This window comes from Leuciscus leuciscus (assembly GCF_965113295.1).
Source record: "Leuciscus leuciscus genome assembly, chromosome: 10".
Lineage (NCBI taxonomy): Eukaryota > Metazoa > Chordata > Actinopteri > Cypriniformes > Leuciscidae > Leuciscus > Leuciscus leuciscus.
The window spans coordinates 1,536,512-1,561,897 of record NC_138734.1 but is presented as its reverse complement, the minus strand read 5'-3'; the positions used below and the strand labels follow the sequence as shown (position 1 = coordinate 1,561,897).

At 43.5% G+C, this 25,386-nt stretch overlaps 1 protein-coding gene across 1 annotated transcript in view; it reads left to right on the top strand.

Moving 5' to 3' along the window:
* Positions 1-757: 757 nt before the first annotated feature.
* Positions 758-25,386, top strand: part of chrnb4 (cholinergic receptor, nicotinic, beta 4 (neuronal)) — a 65,725-nt gene continuing 41,096 nt past the window's right edge. The window contains exon 1 of the mRNA XM_082182220.1: positions 758-1,068. Coding sequence (XP_082038346.1) covers positions 966-1,068 — 103 coding nt within the window. The 5' untranslated portion in view covers positions 758-965. The remainder of the gene's footprint in view (positions 1,069-25,386) is intronic.

The window sequence follows — 25,386 nt, the reverse complement described above, 5'->3', positions numbered from 1 at the left end:
ATTTGTCATACTGTACAAAAAAAGTTGCATGTTGCACATCTAGCTGTACAATAAATGAAAATGTATTTTTTTTGTTCAAATAAGTTGTTATGGGTCCTGCGTTACTATCCATATAGATCCGCCACCAGTTTGATCGGCGTTTGGGGGGAGGGGGTTGTCTCAGTATATTTTCCTGCTTTTTTGTCCTTAGCCAATCACATGCCTGGACATAATTCTGTGCTGTTGTGTCATTGCTGCAGATTAACTGACACTGAGCCTCAATCAATCTCAGCGCTGAAATGTGTGTGTGTGTGTGTGTGTGTGTGTGTGTGTGTGTGTGTGTGTGTGTGTGTGTGTGTGTGTGTGTGTGTGTGTGTGTGTGTGTGTGTGTGGACTGGACATGGACAGAACACACTGATATTCTCCACAGCTCTTCTCTTGTTGCTCTCAGAGAGAGTCTCACTGGATCGACACTGGCGTGAATAAACGAAGCCAACGACTGATTTTTGGATAAACTGTCCTTTTAAAATAAAATAAGAATTGGCTTCTGTTTCTCTTTTGTTCTAAATTAAATTAAGCTTTTATAGACCAAATCAGAAATGTCCCATAAACGGTGTTGAAAATCTTCAGTCTTTCATAACGCTAGAAAATGTGTATTTGTGCAGCCGATACTTCTAAAGCCTGACCCTCAAACGCAAACTGACTTTAAAAAATGAAGCTAAAACTGTGACAACTAGCCCCGGTGTCCTGAGCGGCGGAGACGCGCAGAGAGTGTGTGTGTGTGTGTGTGTGTGTGTGTGTGTGTGTGTGTGTGTGTGTGTGTGTGTGAGTGTGTGTGTGTGTGAGTGTGAGGCTGATGCAGGAGAGAGTCTCTGGATGCCTCGCGCGAGACGCACGCGCTGCCGGTTCCGTGGATCATCATCTTCTTCATCTTCATCTTCATCAGTGTGTTTGCTCTGTGTTGTGAACTTCTGCTCCTGATCGCGATGTTTGAACGCGACGGAAGAGCCTCGACGCGTCTGGAAAGCACGCGCTTGAGCATGACGCGCGCGCTGCCCGTTCTCCTGTGCGTGTTCACACTCATCAGAAGTAAGTGCTTTACCTTCAGTCACTGTTAAACGTCTTGCTTTAGCTCTAGAAAGGTCTTTTCCTGAGTTATTGCTGTTTGTAGAATTGTGTGACGACGTGTTGATTTACTGGGATGCATGATGCGCGTTCTGCTTAAAACACTATTTCTGTTTGCAGGGATGTGCACAGGAATTTTGAGGGGCAGTTGCTCTGACCTGAAAAAGGCCCCTAGTTTTTGTATTATGTCTGAATATATTCAGTTGAATTTTGCCCATACAAATTGCCTTATCTGACCGTGTTTATGTCCAAACTCAATGCCTCATATTATGATCTTATTGTTATTTATAAAGATTGCAAAATGTCAGAGATGACAGGTTTATGATATACAACTTTGTAAACAGTATACAAAATGTATTAACAATATGTTAAATGTCACCAAAATACACATGAGAAAAAGAGTTCCTTATATTATTGTTTGTTGTTGTTGTTGTTGTTGTTTTTTAAAAGAAATCATCTGGATTGAATTGACAGATGGGGAAAAACTATGAAAGAAAAATAATGTCAAATGTTTTTGAAATAAAAAGCCTGTTGAATTGCACTACTTGAAAAAAAAAATAGGCCTTACATTAACCATGCTTGCATTTTAATGCATTGTATTTTTAGGGCTTGCATTTTTATGGGCTGAAATTCAACATGGTTGAATATTTAAGCTGTGAATATTTCAATTAAAAACATTTCAAACACATTTTCATTATTAAAAATTCAATAATCCATATTCACCTTTCATATTTCACTTCCAAAACATTCAAACTGTTTAAAAATACAACCTATAATATTCAACAGGAATTTTTCAGTCCATTTTATTTCGCTTTGCAAATTCGCTTCCACAAATTCAGTGGTTCAAATTCGACAGTAAATTCAACATTGACATCCAGGAACTGCAGGAAAAGCAGTAGATTGCCGAGCATACTCTCCATCTGCTGTTAGTCGACCTCACCAGCAGGGGGTGCAAAAGCGCTTGTTGTTGACGAAGACCAGCAACATTTAGAGCAAGCCATTCATTCATAAAACTCATTTACAGCAATGTAAGTGTATTTGTGATTATTATGAAGGCGGTTTTATGTTAAATTCAGTGCCTTCACGGTTACTTTTCCCGTGTAGCCTACATGTATCTTTCTCTACCGCGAACGAGATTATAATGTTATTCCCCGATGCGGATATACAGATCCAATGTTACATTTTTGAGGTTGACATAATTCTCTTGGTTGTTTAGTTGCCTTAACTTTATATTGTGGCGATGTGCTGCATGCAGGCTATTAGGGTTTCCCTCAATACTTCAGGATTCCCCTGCTGGATATATACAACGCTTAACGTAGCTTAATGGACTACAGTGATGTAAAAGACCAAACTCGCAGGCAAGCAGATGGACTCAGAATAACGCGCAAAGCTTAATGCTGAGCGTTTCCCAGTGATAGATTGGCATACAGATGGCTTGACGTTGGACATTCGCACATTTAGGGACCATCTCTAAAGTGTATACGACTTTGGTTTACACGTTTCTAACTTCGATAGCATTTGAATAGAATGACTTACAGTCATAAAACCAACTGTAAAGTGTTCATTTAGTGTCAGGCATAATGCGCACCCTTTGGATTTTTGATTCAAATAAATTAAAGTTTGCTATTGAAGTTAGAAACGTGTATAATTTTGTATGCAACTTTGGAAACGGTCCCTAAATGTGCGAATGTCCAATGTCAAGCCAATTTTACATTTATTAGGTTACATTTAGTCATTTAACAGACGCTTTTATCCAAAGCGATTTACAGTTAAACTAACAATAGGAGGACAACAATATGCCAGTGCTATGACTCTTCCCAGTTTAAACTAATACACATAGGCATAGCCTACTATACTATATACTATACTATACTATATATATATATATATAGAGAGAGAGAGAGAGAGAGAAGAGAAAAGAAAGTGTTAGTATTAATTGATCAAGTGTTGATTTTATGCCAGTATATCACGAAACGCTCTGCATGAAACTTTGCGCGTTAAGTTCATATTCTGAGTCCATCTGCTTGCCTGTAGCCTACAGCCTACATTACCAATAAGGTGCAAGTTTGGTCTTTTATATCACTGTATTAGTCCATAAAGCTACGTTAAGCGTTTTGTCCCGACGGAAGGGGAATCCTTGAGTATGAGGTATTGAGGGAAACCGATTATAATCCTGTTCATGGTAGAGAAAGCTGATAACATGTAGGCTACACAGGGAAAGTAACAATGAAGTTATTGAATGAAACATAAACACACCTTTTGTGTCTTTATCATCTTTTCCGCATATACTGTATATACTGACACAGATAATCATTTTCATTTTATGAATGAATGGCTTGCTCTTCTAACTGTTGCTGGTCTTCGTCAACAACAAGCGCTTTTGCACCCCCTGCTGGTGAGATCGACTAACAGCAGATGGAGAGTATGCTCGGCAATCTACTGCTTTTCCTGCAGTTCCTGGACGTCAATTGGAATTTACTGTCGAATTTGAACCACTGAATTTGTGGAAGCGAATTTGCAAAGCGAAATAAAATGGACCGAAAAATGCCTGTTGAATATTATAGGTTGTATTTTTAAACAGTTTGAATGTTTTGGAAGTGAAATATGAAAGGTCAATATGGATTATTGAATTTTTAATAATGAAAATGTGTTTGAAATGTTTTTAATTGAAATATTCACAGCTTAAATATTCAACCATGTTGAATTTCAGCCCATAAAAATGCAAGCCCTAAAAATACAATGCATTAAAATGCAAGCATGGTTAATGTAAGGCCTATTTTTTTTTCAAGTAGTGCAATTCAACAGGCTTTTTATTTCAAAAACATTTGACATTATTTTTCTTCCATAAAAAAACCCCGAAAAAAACCCCCAAAAAAACGCTTACATTTCGGGAAAAAATACAATCCTTTTTTAACCTTTTGGCTTCCCGTACATTCAGTTGTGCTTCTTGCTCGTATTCAGTTCTGATGGTACATATGGTAACTGGGCAACTACGCATGATTTGTAGTATGATTGCGTATAGGGAACAGGAATTCCGGTAGGGAACAGAATCGACTCAAAGAGTATAGAAGTACCTCTATACTCTTTGATCGACTGCTACTGGTCGCGTGCAGCGCTGCAGCCACGTAAACAGAGTTTGCCCTTCCCCTACTGACTTTCACTTTCGGTGCCCGAATGGAAGTGAATGAGGCTTTGCGATTTTTTTTTATTTTTTTTTATCTAGGCCTACGTGGGTTTTTTTTTCTTCTTTTTTTTTTCGGAAGGGCAACGTGAGTCGAGAAGGGCATATGGGCAGTTGCCCGGGCAACCTGAGCAAGCCCCCTGTGTACGTCCCTGTCTGTTTGCTTGTTTGTTTGACTGGATGCTTTTGAGCAAGGCATCTTATAGCCTACATATAAGAACTATATTAAAGATGCACGTGTTTTTACTTTTTAATTTTTTTAAGGTTTGTCATTAAAATGATGTGCACTCAGAGATGAAGACTCGAAGAGTTTTAGAAAAGTCTGTTTTTATTCTACACGGTCGCTCCCATATTGAGGTCACATGACCAGCCTGTCATCCAGTTTCTCCGGCGCATAAGGTCTATGAGACTCATTTTTGGAAACTGCGGGGAATTAAATGTGAATTTATTGGGTTTATTTTGATTTTATTTATTTTTTGTTTGTTTATTTACGACGTTGCTTGATCAAATGTGATTGCTTTCATTTTATTTTTCCTTTTATATTGTTTGAAAACTAAAAGCTAGAAGAAGAAACCTATCCAACATACATTTTCAAAAGGGATCAAATAAGGAGTTTAACTTTAATTGATTATATCCTAAATTAAGCTTTTCAGCTATAAGGTGACTTCAGTGTGGTGACTAGCCTAATTTGAATTTTTTTTTATTTTATTTTATTTTTTTCAAAGAAACTGAGTAAAACAAGTTAAACCTAGAGTGTATTAATTTACATAAACAGTGACAAGTGATTATACTTACCTTTTGAATCTTTGAAACCCTTAAGAAAAAAAGAGGTGTTTGAAGAATTTTTTAAATTTTTAAATTTTTATACATTGTATTTTATTTTATTTTATTTTTCTTTCTCTTATGCATTAGTTATTTGTTTATAATTCAAGTTTTGAATTCCAAACAAAACAATATATTCAGTTACACCTTATACCTTGTGTGAGTGGATCATTATTGTTGCGACATCCTTTATTCTCTGCAGGCGAATTTAGTCTTCTGATCTGACGGGTCCATACTCAGACATTGCGTGTCTGTACCAAATTGAGTGAAGGGTTACACGTATATGAGTGAAACGCTTCAGGAACAAGAGCAGATGTGGGCGGGGCTCAATTGATTGGATGGTTGTGGTTTGCTATTGGCTGATCTCATGTGCGTGACAGGTTGCCCCGCCCTCGTCATCAGAGAAGAGAAGAGATGCTGCTGTTATACCTATCTGACCGCTACCATTTTGTCTATTTAAATGGAGAAAAATCGATCATAACTCCAGTAAACTATGGAGTGCCGCAGGGATCTGTATTAGGCCCTCTGTTATTTTCAATATATATGATGCCACTTGGAAATATTATAAGGAAACATGGAATTAGTTTCCATTGTTATGCTGATGACACTCAAATATATATTTCATCACGGCCGGATGAAAACGCAAAATTTTCCAAATTGACAGAGTGTGTTAAAGATATAAAAGATTGGATGACGCGTAATTTTCTTTTATTAAATCCAGACAAGACAGAGGTAATACTTATCGGTTCAAAAAACCGCCCACAAAACATCGCACAATACAACTTTAACATCATAGGATGTCCTGTTACTTTATCCGCTACAGTAAAAGACCTGGGTGTTATACTCGATTGCAACCTGTCTTTTGAAAATCATATTTCATATGTTACAAAAACAGCCTTTTGCCACCTTAGAAACATTGCTAAGCTACGTAATATGCTATCAGTTTCTGATGCAGAAAAGTTAGTTCATGCATTCATGACCTCGAGACTGGATTACTGTAATGCTTTATTAGCTGGTTGTCCTGCATCCTCAATAAACAAGCTACAGTTAGTCCAAAATGCTGCCGCTAGAGTTCTTACGAGATCAAGAAAATATGATCATATAACACCGATTTTATCATCACTGCATTGGTTACCTATAAAGCTCTGTATTAATTATAAGATATTGCTACTGACTTATAAAGCCCTAAACGGCTTAGCTCCAGTCTATTTAACAGATCTTCTATCGCCCTATAATCCATCGCGCTCTTTAAGATCACTAAATTCAAGGCTTTTGGTCATACCTAGGATATCCAGAACCACCAAAGGAGGGAGAGCATTTTCACATTTGGCTCCAAAACTCTGGAATAGTCTTCCTGATACTGTTCGTTGCTCAGACTCGCTCTCCTAGTTTAAAACTAGATTAAAGTCGCATCTCTTCAGCCAGGCATTCATATAATCCTACAGATCAAACTACAATCCGGCCTCTAGCTCATAAATGCCAGAGGAGAACTGGCCCCCGACTGAGCCTGGGTTCTCCCAAGGTTTTTTTCCTCCATTAGGTCACTTGATGGAGTTTTAGGACACCATTAGGTCACTTGATGGAGTTTTAGGACACCATTAGGTCACTTGATGGAGTTTTTCGGTTCCTTGCCACTGTTGCCTTTGGCTTGCTCAGTTGGGGATATTTTGGGGATATTTAATTTAATTTTATCAATCAATAAATTCCTCTTGAAACAAACTTTGTTGTATTATTTTAATTTAATACTGTGAAGCTGCTTTAATACAATCTGTATTGTGAAAAGCGCTATACAAATAAACTTGACCTGACTTGACTTGACTTGTTATTCTGATTCAAGATTATTAAAGGTGCCCTAGAATGGATTATTTTATAATGTTTCCAGGGGTGCCCTTATAATGTTAGTATGTTTTTTAGATCAAAATTTGTTATAATTTATAAATAAAAGGCATATTTCCTAGCCTGATTTCATCTATTGATTTGAACACTCTGTTTGAAGGGGCGTGTCTGCTGTGAGACTTAAGTGTTGTTGCCCACTGCTGTGATTGGCTGACATGCTTGCATATGAAATATCTGGCATTACATGTAGAGCTATCTGGAATACTTTTACTATTACCGATTTTATACGTTTTTTTCTATTACAGCTATCGGGATTAACGAATCATGAGAAGTTTTCTTTAAGGATTTAGATCTATTCCCATCAATAAAAGGTTGCAGTGATGACCATTGAACAGATGACAGCCTGTTGATCGCTTGAATGAAGATCTTATCACTGCAATGCGATTTACTGATGCATAAACAGTGTTGAACGACTTTGAGAGAAAGATTATCTGTCTGAACTTTAACAATTACGCATCAGACATTCACATAACCCACTGGTTCTCCAGAGGCTCGGATGAAGGAGCTAAAAAAATATTTTTGTGTTCATTTGTACATCCAAACACTGAGCAACTGCCATGCTTCGTTCGCTCGTTTGCAAGCCATGATGTCTCTCGAGGAAAAAACAATATCGCGCTGGATATAACACAGTGTAAATTATCGTTAATAAAATCACTAGGCTACTTACCGCTTGCGGGAATATAACGTTAGTTGAAATTGCCCCCTTCGTCCGTTTGAGACGCCGAGAGAAGCCTGGCTGCTTGATATTGTTCCAGGTTAGAAAAACAGTCCGTGGTGAAATGGGCAGAGCAACTAACAACTTCGAATTAAACTGTAGTGGTATCCGATTATAGATAGATAGATAGATTATAGATAGATCTGCCATTTTCCCTATGATCCCCCTCCTGCTTGTTTCTTCACCTGCAGAACTTCTGATGATTCGGCTGTGCAGTTTCGCCTGGCACTGAGCATGGGCTGGCATATGCAAATTTTTGGAGGCGTACATATTAATGATCCCGACTGTTGCGTCACAGTTGGTGTTATGTGGAGATTCGCCTGTTTTTCAGGGGTGTTTTTCAAAAACGAGATTTAAAATAAGAAAGAGAAAACTATGGTGTTTGAGACTCACTTTATGTCATGTCCATGTACTGAACTCTTGTTATTTAACTATGCCAAGATAAATTCAATTTCACATTCTAGGGCACCTTTAACACAATAATCATGTGCACCGATAAATCATTTACAATAAACACTGCAATATTCCATAAAAAGTGTGATTTCACAGTGACTTTAAGATGTCAGTCTGTTAGAGCAGGGGTTCCCAAACTTTTTCGTTCTAGGACCCACCTAGACAAGTATAATCAATCTCAAGACCCACTTGCACTGGTGCTACCAACTTTCTCAGTTGGTCGCACCAGCATGATTTGGTCGCACATTTTTTTTTTTTTTTTTTTTTTTTTTTTTTTGCTACATGCCATGGGATTAATCAATGCATGCTGATGGTCTTAATCTGCATTCCCTAGTTTTGCACTGATGTAAAAAGACTGACAGTGACAAGCCTTCATGTTAGCAAAATATTTTAAACTTTTAACTCTTAAAAAAACTTTTAAAAACATGTTCTTTAATGTTTGATTATAATTTTACCGTCTTCAAATAGGGATGGGAAATGATACGATTTTATCAATAATAATAATGCCACTGACGATTCTGATTATCGATCCGATTCTTTAACGATTCTCTTATCGATTCTTGATAGCACTGTGTGGAAAAATGTAGTCATATGCTTTTCAAAAAAACCAAAACAAGGGGTTTTATTTATTTTAAAGCTTAAGCTTGAGTAAGCAAACTGTACTTTGTATGTAATTTATGTAATAAATAGAACTTTATTGTAAAGTGTTACTGATTCAAACGTCTCCTGAGTTCACTGTTGGAAAGATCAGTTGTCCATTCATTAAAATGAATCGTTCAAAGGAGTCATTAGTTCGCGAATTGGACATGTCGTGCGCGTTGTGTGATTATCCCAGCAGTTAGGACATAGACATCCAAGATTTGTGTCAACACAGAAAACATTTCATCACTGGATAGTTTTTTTCGTTTAATTAAAGTGTTGTTTTATGTCAGCTGAATGTCTGGGACGCTTTTCAGAGAAGATAAGGCAACAACTTATTTAGCACAGTTCACACCCAGCGGTAATTGAGGAAGAAAAAAAAAATCTCTGAATGCTCCACATGAAACTTTGGTCTTCCGACCTTTTACCACCGTGTCGATTTATTTTGATTAATATGTGCGAGGGAGAGAGAGCAAGACAGAGCTTAGTTTGGAGACGGTGAAGTCTTTTTTACACTTTCGCCTGGCTCCGAAGAGAGAGAGTGCGCGCGCGCGCGACCGAGGACTCTCTCTGCTCGTTCTTTCAGTTAAACATACACTGTGACTCTGTCACAAGCGCAGCAGTTCATCTACATTACTCAGCGATCAAATAACACTTTGGCGGGCGCTAAAACTCATAGTCGTTTGGTCATTAATCGGACTGGTTTTGTTTCACTCATCTTAACGTAAATTTAGCTGCAGCTAAGTGCCTTTTTGCGACCCACCTTTTCTCACTGTGTGACCCACAAGTGGGTCGCGACCCACAGTTTGAAAACCACTGTGTTAGAGTGATGAGAGTGAGGGCCGTTTGTCTGTTCGCTGCTCATTTGTGTGTGTTCAGTCTCTTCTCTCATCAAACACCTGACACATCCGTGTTCTTTGGCCTCATCATGGCCTGCAGTGTGAACGGTGTGTTAGCACTGAAGCGTTTGAGTGTTGGAGGATCTTCGTTCTGTGTTCGTCAGCAGAACTGGCGTTGATGGGTTTGGGCCGGTGTTCCTCTGCTGTTGGGTTCTGGGTAAAGCCTCTGCTGTTGGGTTCTGGGTAAAGCCTCTGCTGTTGGGTTCTGGGTAAAGCCTCCGCTGTTGGGTTCTGGGTAAAGCCTCTGCTGTTGGGTTCTGGGTAAAGCCTCTGCTGTTGGGTTCTGGGTAAAGCCTCCGCTGTTGGGTTCTGGGTAAAGCCTATACTGTTGGGTTCTGGGTAAAGCCTCTGCTGTTGGGTTCTGGGTAAAGCCTCTGCTGTTGGGTTCTGGGTAAAGCCTCTACTGTTGGGTTCTGGGTAAAGCCTCTGCCGTTGGGTTCTGGGTAAAGCCTCTGCTGTTGGGTTCTGGGTAAAGCCTCTGCTGTTGGGTTCTGGGTAAAGCCTCTACTGTTGGGTTCTGGGTAAAGCCTCTGCTGTTGGGTTCTGGGTAAAGCCTCTGCTGTTGGGTTCTGGGTAAAGCCTCTGCTGTTGGGTTCTGGGTAAAGCCTCTACTGTTGGGTTCTGGGTAAAGCCTCTGCTGTTGGGTTCTGGGTAAAGCCTCTACTGTTGGGTTCTGGGTAAAGCCTCTGCTGTTGGGTTCTGGGTAAAGCTCATGCGAGAGGAAGATGTTATGTGCTGTTTAGGCTACTTAAAAAATGAGGGTAACACAATTAATTTAATATTTTTTAGTGAAATTGGCTTTTTATATTATAAGTTGATTCTCAAAAGTATGTGATTTAGAGTGGATGGAAATGACCTGTTTATATTTGACTGAGTTATATTGTACATTTATTAGACTGCTAACACAGGTTCCTGCACTGGCATTAGCAACATGATTCAGTGTATTAATACATGCAGTTATTCACAATCTGACCATAAGCTCTATGGTTACAATCAAAACTTCAACACAGCAGAAACTCTTCCAAATGTCACAATAACTGAACATTAAACATTAACAGATGTTTCCCTTGACTCAAAAACACATAAAATAACACTTAATATCAATATTTACTCTCCAATTCCAGCCATATGCAAAGCATGCTGGGAACTAACAACGGTTAATACCGTTTTTAACGGTTAATAACAACGGTTTAAAGTCTCTAATTAAAACCGCATAATTGAAGTAATTTTCTTAAAATAATTTTTTTTTTTCATAATTTTATCAGCTTCAATTCAAGCCTCAAAACTGCAAAACAGATTTTTTTTTTTTTTTAAATAAGGAAAATGTATCTCTTGGTTTTATTAGTGAAATGTTCTCAATATTTTCACTGAACCAACATTTTCTTAATAAAATATACTCAATATTTTTAATAATCACCTTAATGTTTTATGAAAATTACAAGACCCATGTTTCAATTTTCAGAGTGTGTGTGTTACTGAACGGCGTGAGAAGTGTGATCACACACTGATGTTAAACACACACTGATAAACACAGACTGAGGTTCAAACACACACAAACACACACTGATGCTCAAACACACACAGCTCATCACTCTTTCAAAGTTTATATATTGGATAAGATAAACATGGTAAAAGAGTTGAGGATCTGGCATTTTGTAGCTTCTAGTTTTAGTCGTATAATAACTCTGCTTGGTAGTTGTGAAATGTAAAACACACAAAATATGTGACCATTAATATTGGCTTTATCATGACTATGGGTTACAGCACTTTAAAGTCACCATGTGATCAAAATGTTCAATTTATGTTGTTTTTTTAATGGAATATTGCAGTGTTTATTGTAAATGATTTATTGGTGCACATGATTATTGTGTTAATAATCTTGAATCAGAATAACAGCAGCATCTCTTCTCTTCTCTGATGATGAGGGCGGGGCAACCTGTCACTCACATGAGATCAGCCAATAGCAAACCACAACCATCCAATCAATTCCCCACAGACACAATCAAGCCCCGCCCACATTTGCTCTTGTTCCTGAAGCGTTTCACTTGGAAACATTATATAACATAATTATAATTAATAATTAGGGACGCTATGAAGGATCCAGTGTTTCTGCATCTGGTTTTGCTGGTTCTGTCATTTTAAACCAGCGTCAACGTTTATTCCCCAGTTTGTTCCTTTGGGCCTGCGGTTCTTTTCTCCCGCTGTGTTTCATCAATCACATTACAAAGAGAGTGCTTACAGTGTAGCTCTGGGTGTTTCTAATTAATGCAGATCACTGCTCATTAATATTAATTCATCATGATTAAAGCTTCAAGACTCAGCAATACACACGTGTGTTTTATACCGCATTAACCGAGCGAGTTACACACACTCTTGTGAGCCGTGTGATCCACAAGTGTAAAGCGCATCAGAAACTTCAGGGATCTGTAATAAATATTCATTTTATTAGAAGCCAATAAAAGCTCATTTGAGTGTTCCTGAGTCTGCAGTGCCAATCAGACGTGCCAAAGAGAACACTGTGTCAGCATTATTATATCAGCGCATATTTACAGAGAATCTGTTTGCACACGAGTTCTCAACTACTAATTAATTGTTACAGTGATGCACTGCATGCATAAAAGAAGATTGATTACTTTCAGTTTCAGATTGCAGACAATATATATGTATATATATACACATGGTAGTATTATTCTTAATCATTTATTATTATTATTTTTTTATTCATGTCCAGTATCCCAACTAACAGGAACGTTCTGTCAAGGTTCTCTCAAAGTTATGAACAAACGTTCTTCCAGTAACGTTAATAGAACATTGATTCAGAATTATCTGGTCTTTAATAATGTTCTATAAACATTTGCACAAAAACATTTATACATCGTTCATGCAACATGTTCGTCTAACATTTTTTTTAATGTTTCTACTTGTTTTCAAAAGTAACGTTCCATAATGTTTGAAGAATGATAAAGTGGAATGTTTCGTTAATATTTTCTCTCATGTTCACATAACCAGACAAAACATTTTCAAAACATTTAAAAAACTGGATGTTTTTGTGATGAGAAATAAGCAGAAGTGGTTTCTTTGCATTGCTGAGAGAGAGAGAGAGGGAGAGAGAGGGAGAGAGAGAGAGGGAGAGAGGGGGAGAGAGAGAGGGAGAGAGAGAGAGGGAGAGAGAGAGAGAGAGAGGGGGAGAGAGAGAGAGAGAGAGAGAGAGAGAGAGAGAGAGAGAGGGAGAGAGAGAGAGAGGGAGAGAGAGAGAGAGAGGGAGAGAGAGAGGGAGACTTTGACTTTTAAACCCTTTTAATTCACCCCATTTTCTAGAACATCACAAAGCTAGTATACAAAACACAAACAAAATTAAATAAAGAATAAATTAATTAAAAACAAACATACACAGATTAATTGGTAATTTTACCAATTAAAAACCAAATTCCCAAACTCACTAATTATCACTAAAGCATCTCTCACACCCCACCTCTTTGTAAAAAAAGGTACATTATCAGTTTGTTTAAAGTATGCAAATTCAATGGCAATCCTAAATTCAACCAATGATTTAAAAAGAATCAACAAAACAACATCTTGACCAGCATTTTTACATTGATGCGTCTTCAGGATTGCTAACTTGGCTTGACCAATTAAAAAATTGGCAAGCACACACTGTTCACGCCATGACTGTTTATATTTACACCCAAAAATAAAAAGGGTGTTTGTAAAAGAAAACCCCAATTTCACAATTAGTTTTTCCAAAAGTACAAAAAGTGGAACCAGCCTTGAACACTCACAAAATAGATGAAAAACAGTATCAGAAGTCTTACAGAACGAACATTCAGGTAAAACCACTTCATTAAATTTAGAAACAAAGTTGTTTGTAGCCAACACACCGTGAAGTATTCTCCACTCTAAATCTCCACATCTTTTTGGAATAGGAGGCTTGTACAACAGCCTCCATGAGGGATTTACTTCTCTGGGCACTGAAAGGTACGTCCTCCATTTAGTATCTATCCTTTCCTTCAACTGTCCAAAGTGTGCCGATTTAGCACAAACATAATAAACCATTTTCCTCCCCATACTTTGGAAATCAAAATATTCAAACCCCTTTAACAAAAGAACCGTTGTGTTCTCTTCAATTTTCAAATTCTTTGGGACAACTTTTAATGTTGGAAAAGGCTTTAAAAACAAGCCATTATTTAGAACAGAATCTACAAATAATGTGAATTCTGGGGGGAAACAAGCCTTAAAACTCTTAACTACCCCTTCCACTATTCTCACTGATCTTAGCCCAACCTGATCAGCAAGTGACTGAGCGGTTCGCCACTGACCTCTTGGTACATCAAGCAGATCTATAACTCTGGTTATTCCAGCATTCAAAAACATTTCAATAACAGAATCTGATACTGGAGGCTGTAGCTTAAAAAGAGGGTTAAAAAACAAAGGTTCTGCACCTCCATAATTTCCATCACCCACTCTTGAAAATTTCAACAAACTCCATGATTGAAAAATGGATTCATAGAACTTAAAAAGAGAACAGTTCACATTTTTAACACAAGGCTTCTCAATTAAGAATAGCTCTTTTTCAAGGTCTGTTCCTCCAAGTTCTTTAAGAATATACAAACAATAATCAATCCATGGCATACCATCAGAGCAGTACAACAGTTTTTGCAATGTTTGTAGTCTCATTGCTGCAATTTTGGATTGAACATGTATAAGGCCTTGACCTCCCTCTGCAACGGGAAGATAAAGCACTCCAGGAGGAAGCCAATGATGGCCATTCCAAAAGAAATCAACAAATGCCTTTTAAACCTTTAAAAGCAATTCTTTAGGGGGATCTAACACTAACCTTATGCCACAGCATTGAAGCGGCCAGATTATTAATCACCAGGCATCTCCCTCTATATGAAAGCTGTGGGAGAATCCACTTCCACTTTTGAATTTTACCGATAACCCGGTCAACCACTCCTTCCCAGTTCTTCTCCATATACTGCTCAGTTCCAAAATAAATACCTAGAACTTTTAAACCATCCTGTGCCCATTTACAATGATTTGGCAAATTAGGAGGTCCTGAAATATGCCAATCCCCCATCAACAAAGAGGCACATTTTTCCCAATTTATACGTGCAGAGGTAGCTTCCTGAAAAATATTCAAACATGAACTAATATTGTCAATATCATTTGAATTCCTAATTATCAGAGTTACATCATCTGCATATGCTAAAAGTTTTACTTGGGGAACTTTTGAACAGCCAGGAACACCAATACCACATAATCTGGTTCTCAACAGGCTTAAAAAAGGCTCAATAGAAATAGCATAGAGTAAACCTGATAGAGGACAGCCTTGTCTTATTCCTCTTGTCACTGAAAAGGGTCTTGTTAGTGTTCCATTTACTCTTAACATGCTATAAATATCACTGTACATGAGCTTAATAAAAGACACAAAACGATGACCAAAACCAAAAGCCTCAAGAGTCTTAAATAAATAAGAGTGGTCCACTCTATCAAAGGCTTTTTCTTGGTCCAAAGAGAGAAGACCAATGTCCAGGTTATGTCTTTTTGCCACTGAAATGATATCTCTAACCAAAAAAAGGTTGTCAAAAATAGTTCGATTAGGAATACAGTAAGACTGATCATTATGAATAACAGTTTCTATACAGTTCTTCAATCTGTTGGTTAAGGCTTTTGAAAAGATTTTTAAATCAACGCACAGCAAGGAGACGGGGCGCCAGTTTTTTAAGCAACCAAGGTCTCCTTTTTTGGGGATCAAAGTTAAAACCGCTCTCCGACAGCTTAGAGGAAGTGTCTCTCTTTCAATGCTTTCCGCCAAAACATCATACATGTCCTGGGCAATTAAGTTCCAAAAAGCTCGGATGAAAGTCCGTCCAAACCAGGTGCCTTTCCAGGATTCAACTCCTGGACAGCTCTCGAAAGTTCAGCCATTGTCAAAGGACTCTCAAGATCCATCTTGTCCTTGTTTGATAATTGAGGCAAGTCACTCAGAAGAACATCAGCTTCTACTCCATTGCATGGCTCTGAGCGATATAAATCTTCATAAAAGGAAATAGCAAAAGCATTTATTTCTGCTTGTGTTGTTAATACTCTTCCATCTGAAAGCTTCAGTTGATGAAGATGCTTATGGGCCCTTGGCTTTTTTTCAAGTCCAAAGAAAAAAGCAGTAGGAGAATCCATATTATTTAGGCGGGTGAACTTTGCCCTTAAAAGGGCAGTTCTTCCTTGTTCCTCCGCTAAGCTGCGTAAAAGAAATTTATTTCGTTCAAAAGAGTCATTCGAGATGGATCCTGTGGCACTGTGACTGCTTTCTCCAAGGATTTCTTGTTCAAGAGCTTTCATTTTCTCCACTAGGACACCCCTGGTATGTGCAGTAAACTGCTGACAAAAGATCTTGATCTGCACCTTGCCCACATCCCACCATTGACTTAAAGATGGGAAATGAACTCTCTCCTCTCTCCAAGAATCCCAAAAGATGTGAAAAGAGTGGACAAAGCATTGATCCTGAAGTAACCCATTATTAAAGTGCCAAAGTGAGTTATAAGATTTAGTGGTTTCAACAGAAATAGCCATACAAATATAATGATGGTCTGAGAGAAAAGTAGGCGAAATAGAATTCCTAAAAAACCTTCCCCTATTGCATAAATCGGTATAAAAACGGTCAAGTCTAGCTCCAGACATTATATTTGAGTTCACTTTCATCCAAGTATACTGTCTAAGCCCAGGAAATGCATCTCTCCACAAATCAACAAAATTATAATAATCAATTACACTTTTCAAACTCTTGGCTGAAGAAGGATGTGGTTCTTTATGATTGCGATCCAACTGCTGATTTAAAGTGAAATTAAAGTCACCCCCCAGTATAACAATGTTATCCCGAGGACAGTGCGATAACGCATCTGATAGTTTTTCAAAAAAAGCAATGCGCTCCCGGCCATCATTTGGAGCATACACATTGAACAGAGAAAAAACCGTGTCACCTAAAGTAACATCTACTCGCAACATTCTTCCTGGTATTATCTCAATGGTGCTTAAAATACCACCAACCCGGGGTGAAAACAAGAATGCTACCCCTGTACTGACATTTGTGCCATGGCTCAGAAGAACATTACCCTTCCAGTCACTAAACCACTGTGACTGGTTCTGCAAATCTGTGTGCGTTTCCTGAAGTAAGATCACATCAGCCTTTTTTAGAATTAAATCATTAAAAAGATCGTGTCTCTTTACTGTACTACAACATCCATTAATATTTAGAGACCCAATATTAAAAAAAGTCATGACAAAAATGATAAAGGGGTATAAAACAACCCACCACATCTGTCTTTTAACACTTTTCATTAGGTCAATATTTCTTCAAATGTGAATTTAAACTTTTCCTAACCGTGCTAACAAGTTTTTTAAGCCTGTAGCGTTTTGGTTGATCTAATTCCTCCAAGGTCGCCTTTCGCATAGCAATGGAACCAGACTCCACAAAAAGTTCCAAATCAGGAAAATGTTTTTCCAATCTAGGTTTTCTCGTAACAATTTTTTGTAACGTCTAGGAAATTACTCAGCTCTTGAACTGTGTAAAAAGGAGGTTTTAAATGGGGAGTAAGATAATTCCCCACAGAATTTCCCTGTGAATTTAAGCCTACATCATGTTGTTCTCCAGTATCTGGACATTCGCTTTCAGAGTCATCTTCAGATAAGTCATCAGTTCTCTGTGACAGATCCATATCACCCTGTAGGCTGCTGCCTTGAACAGACGAGTATTCAAGCTCACTTTGCTTTTCTGGGTATTTTGCATCACTGACACTAACTACCCCTGCTGCAGCAATGAGATCCTCATTAACTTGAGCTTCATCATCCTCATCAACTTGAGCATTGTCATCCTCATGTGTACTAACAACGGAGGCTCTATCCGTAGCTACTAGTACAGCAGAACCCTCTCCATTATTGGATACAAGTACCGTCTCATCTGACTGTATACTATCAATAGGCATTTCTGCAATGCTATTATTATCCACAGAGGTATTCACCTGTTCCGTTGCCATTACAGAATTACTCTCTTTCTCAGCCTCCATATTTAAAGGACACGATTGTCTTACATGGCCCTGCTTACCGCATGCCAACATTTAAATCAATCAACGGAGATAAATATCGTATAATTTTTCCCATTCAACGTCAGTTTTACAGCAACTTCCAGATTTTGAAATTCAGCATTTAGAATCATGTATGTGTGACGTCTAAATGACATGATGTGCTTTAATTCCGTTTTTTTTAAACCAAGCGGAATCATTTTGATCGGTCCCATTAATTTGCCGTAACGCTTTACGCCTTCATCCAGTTTAAAAACATCACGCCAGGGAGTATCAACTCTTTTTTGCTAAACACCAAAACACAAGACCTGTACAAAGATTTACCAGCACTTAAAAAAAAGTCTTTACACAGAGAGGCAGAATTTAAATAAAAAAAGAGGAAGTAATCCCTTCAACATTTATAGACAAAGATAAACAAGGAAAAGAGTCTTTGGGATTTGCAACACAAGAACCTTCACAATATTCTGTTAACAATTCCATTTCAGTTGTTTCAAGAGCAGCTTTCCATTTCATGAGCAGCTGGGTAACCAGACGAATGGACCTGATTCCCAAGTGTTGAGCTAGAGCTACTTCATCCTTGAAATCGTCTCGGTTACGTATGGTAACCCTCGTTCCCTGAGTCCAGGGAACGGAGACGCCTCGTCGGGGGAGTTCCCCTGACGAATTGGGATCACGCTAGGGAGCCAATTGCCTTCGAGAGAGTTAACAACGAGCCAATGAAAGAGAAACTGAATTGGCATGCAATATTTGCATTCCGCGGCCCGCCTACCAGCGCGGGTATAAAAGGCGGAAGTAAACATTGCGCAATGCTTTTCGCTGAGGAGCCAAACAGTGTCCAGTCCTCCGCGAAGGTACAGCAACATGGCGACGGGACGAGGCGTCTCCGTTCCCTGGACTCAGGGAACGAGGGTTACCATACGTAACCGAGACGTTCCCTTTCGTCAGCAGGGAACTCCGACGCCTCGTCGGGGGAGTTCCCCTGACGAATTGGGATCCCTACCAAAACGCCATGGTGCTGGCCCCTTCCAGCGCCCAGCTAAGCTACCCTGCAGCAGTTTCCAGAATTTTTGCGGGAGCTAGCTAGGGAATCACACTGCTGTTCCGCAAGACCCAATCAGTGGATATTGGATAACACTGGGAAAGCGTGCCCGTCCCCAAGGAAAATAATAATTGGGGGGGAACGCTGCGGAAGCTGAGGCAGCCTAGAGGAAGGCCCTCAAATACACACATGTACTAACCACGCAGGGTAGTGAAACATATGGCAGTCCTTGAAGGTAGTCCCAGTCCGGAGGAGTGAGGAGCGTACTCAACAGGGACGACAGAATGAGTCTGTCAAGGGGAAGACACGGCTGAACTGCACGTGGCAATCATGGGTCGCCGCAGGGACCACTAGAAAAAGGCACCCAGTCTACTAGCAACTCCTTACTGAAGGTAGCAGACCTGGTGCCGGCGGTCCGCAACGCCTGACACCGGAGGGGGTGGAGGAGGATCTCCCGAGGTTAGCCGTTTGTTGGGTAACCAACGGAGCAAAAAGACGCACGTATCCGCTCATGGAATGGCGTCGCAAGCCGACACACCTATTCCCTCTAATTACTGGCCGTAGCAAGTACTCGGGAGGAAACAGGTTCCACACGTAGGCTATAAAACCTAGCGAACGTGTTCGGTGTCGCCCAGCCCGCAGCTCTACAAATGTCTGTTAGCGAGGCGCCTTGTGCCAGAGCCCAGGAAGCGGCAACACTCCTAGTGGAGTGAGCCCGCAACCTGGGTGGGCAGGGCTCACCCTGGGACTTATAAGCCCTGGTGATAGCATCCACTAGCCAGTGGGCTAACCTCTGCTTGGAGACAGCCTTCCCCTTCTGCTGGCCTCCATAACAAACAAAGAGCTGATCTGAGGTCCTGAAGCTTTGCGTTCTGTCTATATAAACCCGGAGGGCCCGGACGGGACAGAGAAAAGCTAGGGCTGGGTCTGCCTCCTCCTGGGGCAGCGCTTGCAGGTTCACCACCTGGTCCGCGAAGGGAGTGGTAGGAACCTTGGGCACATATCCGAACCGGGGTCTCAATATAACATGAGACAGGCCAGGCCCGAACTCTAGGCACGATTCGTCGACCGAAAAAGCCTGCAGATCTCCTACCCTCTTGAAGGAAGCCAATGCTAACAGGAGCGCTGTCTTAATGGACAGGATATTAAGCTCGACTGTCAGCAAAGGCTCAAAGGGAGGACTTTGAAGCGCTCTAAGCACTAAAGTCAAGTCCCAAGAGGGTACAGGGTGCAAATCGCGAGGTGGATTTAACCTCCTAGCACCCTTGAGGAATCTGATGACCAGGTCGTGCTTCCCCACGGACTTATCATCAACTACATCGTGATGTGCGGATATTGCAGCAACATACACTTTGAGGGTGGAGGGAGACAGCCTTCGCTCCAAGCCCTCTTGTAGGAAGGAGAGCACAACTCTGATCGGGCAAGTTCGTGGGTTCTCCCCGTGGGAAGAACACCAGCCGACGAACAGGTTCCACTTCAGAGCATAGAGGCGCCTCGTAGAGGGGGCTCTAGCTGAAGAGATGGTATCTACCACTGCCTGTGGCAGGCCATCTAGAACCTCCGCGTCCCGTCCAGGGACCAGACATGGAGTTTCCAAAGGTCTGGACGCGGGTGCACTAGGGTGCCCCTTCTCTGAGAAAGTAGGTCCCTCCTCAGAGGAATCGGCCAAGGAGGGGCTGTCGCGAGGAGCATGAGTTCTGGGAACCAAGTCCGGGTTGGCCAATACGGGGCCACCAAAAGGACCTGCTCCTCGTCCTCCCTGACCTTGCACAGTGTCTGTGCAAGAAGGCTCACTGGGGGAAACGCATATTTGCGTAGATCCCGGGGCCAGCTGTGTGCCAGGGCATCCGTGCCGAGAGTTCCCTCGGTCAGGGAGTAATACCACTGGCAATGGGTCGTGTCCGGAGAGGCAAACAGGTCTACCTGTGCGGCTCCGAAGATTCGCCAAATCAGCTGGACCACCTGGGGATGGAGTCGCCATTCTCCCGGAAGGGGGGACCGACGTGAAAGCTCGTCGGCCACACGATTGAGCTCCCCGGGGACATGAACGGCACGAAGCGACCTCAGATGCTTCTGACTCCACAGGAGGAGGTGGGAGGCGAGTCGCGACATACGACGGGAGCGTAGACCACCTTGTCGGTTGATGTACGCAACGGTCGCAGTGCTGTCCGTACGGACCAGTACATGCTTGTGTTTGAGAAGGCCCTTGAGGCGACACAAGGCCAAGCGTACTGCTTGCAACTCTAGGCAGTTGATGTGCCAATGCAGCTGGGGCCCCGTCCACAGACCCGAGACTGCATGCCCTTTGTACGTGGCCCCCCAGCCCTTGGCAGAAGCATCTGTGAAAACCACAGCATGCCTGGAAACCTGGACTAGGGGCACTCCGGCCCGTAGAAACCCAGGATCCGACCAAGGGGTGAAGGTTTGGCGACAGTGCGGGGTGACTTTGACCCGGAACGTGCCGCTCTGCCACGCCCACCTCGGGACTCGATCGCGAAGCCAGTGCTGGAGCGGTCTCATATGCAACAGACCGAGCGGCGTTACTGCGGCTGCGGCTGCCATATGCCCCAGGAGCCTCTGAAACTGTTTCAGTGGGACCGCTGACTTGCCTTGAAAAAACTTGAGGCAGTTGAGCACTGACTGGACGCGTTCCTCCGTGAGGCGCGCAGTCTGGGCGACCGAGTCCAGTTCCATACCGAGATAAGAGATCCTCTGCACAGGGGAGAGTTTGCTCTTATCCCAGTTGACCCGAAGCCCCAACTGACTGAGGTGCCGGAGCACCATGTCCCTGTGATCGCACAACACATCCCGCGAGTGCGCCAGAATGAGCCAGTCGTCGAGATAGTTGAGAATGCGAACGCCTTGCTCTCTCATGGGAACAATGGCCGCCTCCGCGACTTTCGTGAAGACACGGGGCGACAGGGCCAGCCCGAAGGGTAGGACCTTGTACTGATATGCTCGACCCTCGAAAGCAAACCGAAGAAATGGTCTGTGTCGGGGAAGAATCGAGACATGAAAGTACGCGTCCTTCAGGTCGATCGCTGCAAACCAATCCTGGGGACGGATGCATTCGAAAATGCGTTTCTGCGTGAGCATCTTGAAGGGGAGCTTGTGCAGGGCCCGATTCAATACACGCAGGTCCAGGATTGGCCGTAACCCACCACCTTTCTTGGGTACAATGAAGTAAGGGCTGTAAAACCCTGACCTCATATCGGCTGGAGGGACCGGCTCGATCGCGTCCTTCGCCAGCAGGGCGTCGATCTCTTTCCGCAAGACAGGAGCATCCACTGGACGCACACGGGTGAAGTGGATGCCCCTGAACTTGGGAGGCCGGCGTGCAAACTGAATTGCATAGCCGAGCCGGATGGTGCGAATGAGCCAGTGCGACGGCCTCGGGAGCGCTAGCCAGGCTCCGAGAAACTGCCGCAACGAGCCCACCCGCACCGCCGGCGTACCCGCGGAGGGGCAGCGAGGCGGAAGGCAGGGACACGGCTCCGGTGGCATTGTAGCGGCCGAGAGCGGGGTCTGGGTGTGTACTTGGACAACACCTACCTGCTTCCGCCGGGGGACAGACGGCAGAGAAGACCCGAGAGTGTTCTGCTGCGGGCTGTCGCCTGGCGAGGGAAGGGGGGGAGACAAGGAGCAAGGCCCGAGGGCGGCTGCTGGTCTCGCCACCTTCCCGCCCAGCGGCAGACAGGAGTGGCGTGACCGAGGTGGCGCCACTGCTATCTGAGAGCTGGGGAGAGGGGACTGAGAGTGGCGAGACCCAGGGGTGGCGCACACTGCCGTCCCACTCTCTAACGGGAGAGACTGCTTGTTCAGCAGTCCCAACCGTGAATGACCCAGAGGAGGAAGAAATTGCTCTTTTATTGAAGTTTTGGGTACCACCGACCGGCTGGTCGGCGGCGGAACAGAAAAAACCAACATAGGATTCTCCACCCGGCCCTCCTCCGGGGGAAGGAGGGGAGCAGAGGCCCCCTCCTGTAGAGCAGCTCTTCGGTCCTCTGGGTCGCCCGTCTCAGGAACGCCTCTTCCCTTTGGTCTTCTTCTTGGGGGTCGGCGGCGGCTGAGCGGGCGGGGGAGCCCTCTTGCGACCTGAACCCCGCCTCCTGGGGTTGGACTGCTGCCCAGGAGGAGGAGCGGAAGCGGCCGCAGGAGGGCGCCCTCGGCGACGAGCAGACTGAGGTTCTTCGGCCGCAGAAGACGGACCAGCAGCATTCCGTCTCCTGGGCAGGACATGCCGAAGCGCCTCAGACTGCTTCTGGGCGGCGGAGAACTCTTGGGCGAAGTCCCCCACCGCGTCGCCGAAAAGGCCCCCTCGGGATATGGGGGCATTCAGAAATCTAGCTTTCTCTGAATCCCGCATATCCGCGAGGGTAAGCAAAGGTGGCGCTCCTGGACCACCAAAGTGGACATCGCCCGTCCCAGAGAACGTGCGGTGACTTTCGTCGCCCGGAGGGCGAAGTCCGTCGCCACACGCAGCTCCTGCAGCACCCCTGGGTCGGGACCACCCTGCTGCATGTCATGAAGCGCTTTGGCCTGGTGAACCTGAAGCAGCGCCATGGCATGCAGGGCGGAAGCGGCTTCTCCACACGCCGTGTAGGCCTTCTCGGTCAGACCGGAGGAGAACCTACAGGCGCGGGAGGGGAGTGAAGGGGCACCCCGCCAAGTGGAAGCGGTCTTCGGACACAATTGCATCGCAACCGACCGCTCCACTGGGGGGATTCCCTCGTATCCCTTCACCGCCCCACCATCCAGAGTGGTGAGGGAGGAGGAGTGAGTCGGTCTGTGTCTGGCAGTCAGGGGTGCCGTCCACGACTTCGTCAACTCCTCATGCACCTCCGGGAAGAATGGGACCGGAGCGGGACGCTGAGAACCAGCGCGGCCCGCCCGATACACCAATCATCGAGCCGCGAAGGCTCGGGACACGGTGGAGGGTTCCACACGAGCCCGACCTTCGCGGCCGCCCGGGCAAGCATAGCGGCCATCTCAGGATCCGGCTCGGGCGCGGCCACCACACCCGAAGGGGGTAGACCCGCCGATTCGTCACCAGAGGATGACCGCTCTCCCTCCGATGCAGCGATAGACATCGCATCTTCAGGTGGCGCTCCGAAGGAGACTACCGGAACCGCACGGGGCGGCTCCAGCGGCTCCAACGGGGGCACCGATGGCAGCGGCGCTACTGAGGAGTGGGAACCTCGTGAGGATCTTTCACCTGGCGAGATATTCCGCACTGTAACCCTCATACGCTCACCAACAGCCACAGCCGAAGTAGTCGCCTGCTGGACTGAACCAGCAGACGAACTAGATCGGGTGTAGACTGAAGGGACACCTTCAGCAACTTTCCGCTGAAGGATACTTAGTCTTGAGCGGAGCGCCGCCAGAGTCATGTTCCCACAATGAGAACATGACTCGTTCACAAATGCTGCCTCTGCGTGCGCTAAGCCCAAGCACGAGACACAGTATCTGTGACCATCACCCTGAGACAGAAGTCTACCGCATCCAGAAACACACGGGCGAGATGACATCTTTGTCACGTAGACAAAGGCGCAGGTCGCCCGCAAAAGCTCTTTCAGGAAAGAGAGAGAACCTCTCTTTCAAGTGCCGAAGCACACAGGGACCCACCGCGGCCACACACGGGGAAACTGCAAGCCCGTGTGGGCACTCAATACCAGCCGTGAAAACGGCTTTTTTTTTTTTTTTTTATAAGCACAGCTGGTAGAAAGCGGCGATCGCTGAAGAGGCTGTAACACCGGCACCAAAGAGGACTCTTCCTGAAGAGAGACTCGTTGAAAAAACTCAAAGAAAACTTCTCAGGCGGAAACAGCAGCAGACAATGCAATCCTGTTCGGCTCCGAGGCGATAAGCATTGCGCAATGTTTACTTCCGCCTTTTATACCCGCGCTGGTAGGCGGGCCGCGGAATGCAAATATTGCATGCCAATTCAGTTTCTCTTTCATTGGCTCGTTGTTAACTCTCTCGAAGGCAATTGGCTCCCTAGCGTGATCCCAATTCGTCAGGGGAACTCCCCCGACGAGGCGTCGGAGTTCCCTGCTGACGAAAGGGAACCGGCCCTACAATGTTCAGTAGCTGACTCAGAGTGATAACGTCATGTCCCACCAGCACCCTATTGAGTCCAGGAAAAAAGGAACTGTCCGTTAAATCCAACCGAGAGCCATAGATTAAAGGCTCCTCCAGTAACCAGAAAAGAGAAGGTGAGTTTTCTGGACGTTGAACAACAAAGAGACTCCAAACTTTAAAAGTATTTCTATAAAAAATTGGCAACTTAGAGGTGTCCAGTTTTAGGGGATCCATTAGGAAAAGTGCTTTGTCCAGTCCCAAACCTGCAAAACTCTGTAGAATCAGGCATGAAACCTGTTACAGTCAGTTACAGTCTGAAGGTCCATCCAGCAGTGTTTGCACAAACTGCAACCGAAAGGCTGCAATTCTGCTTTGAAGATGCATTAGTCCTTGGCCACCCTCCTCCTTAGGCAAAAACAATACATTTTGTGAAACCCAATGTAACCTATCCCAAAAAAAGTTCACCATGAGAGTCTGAATTT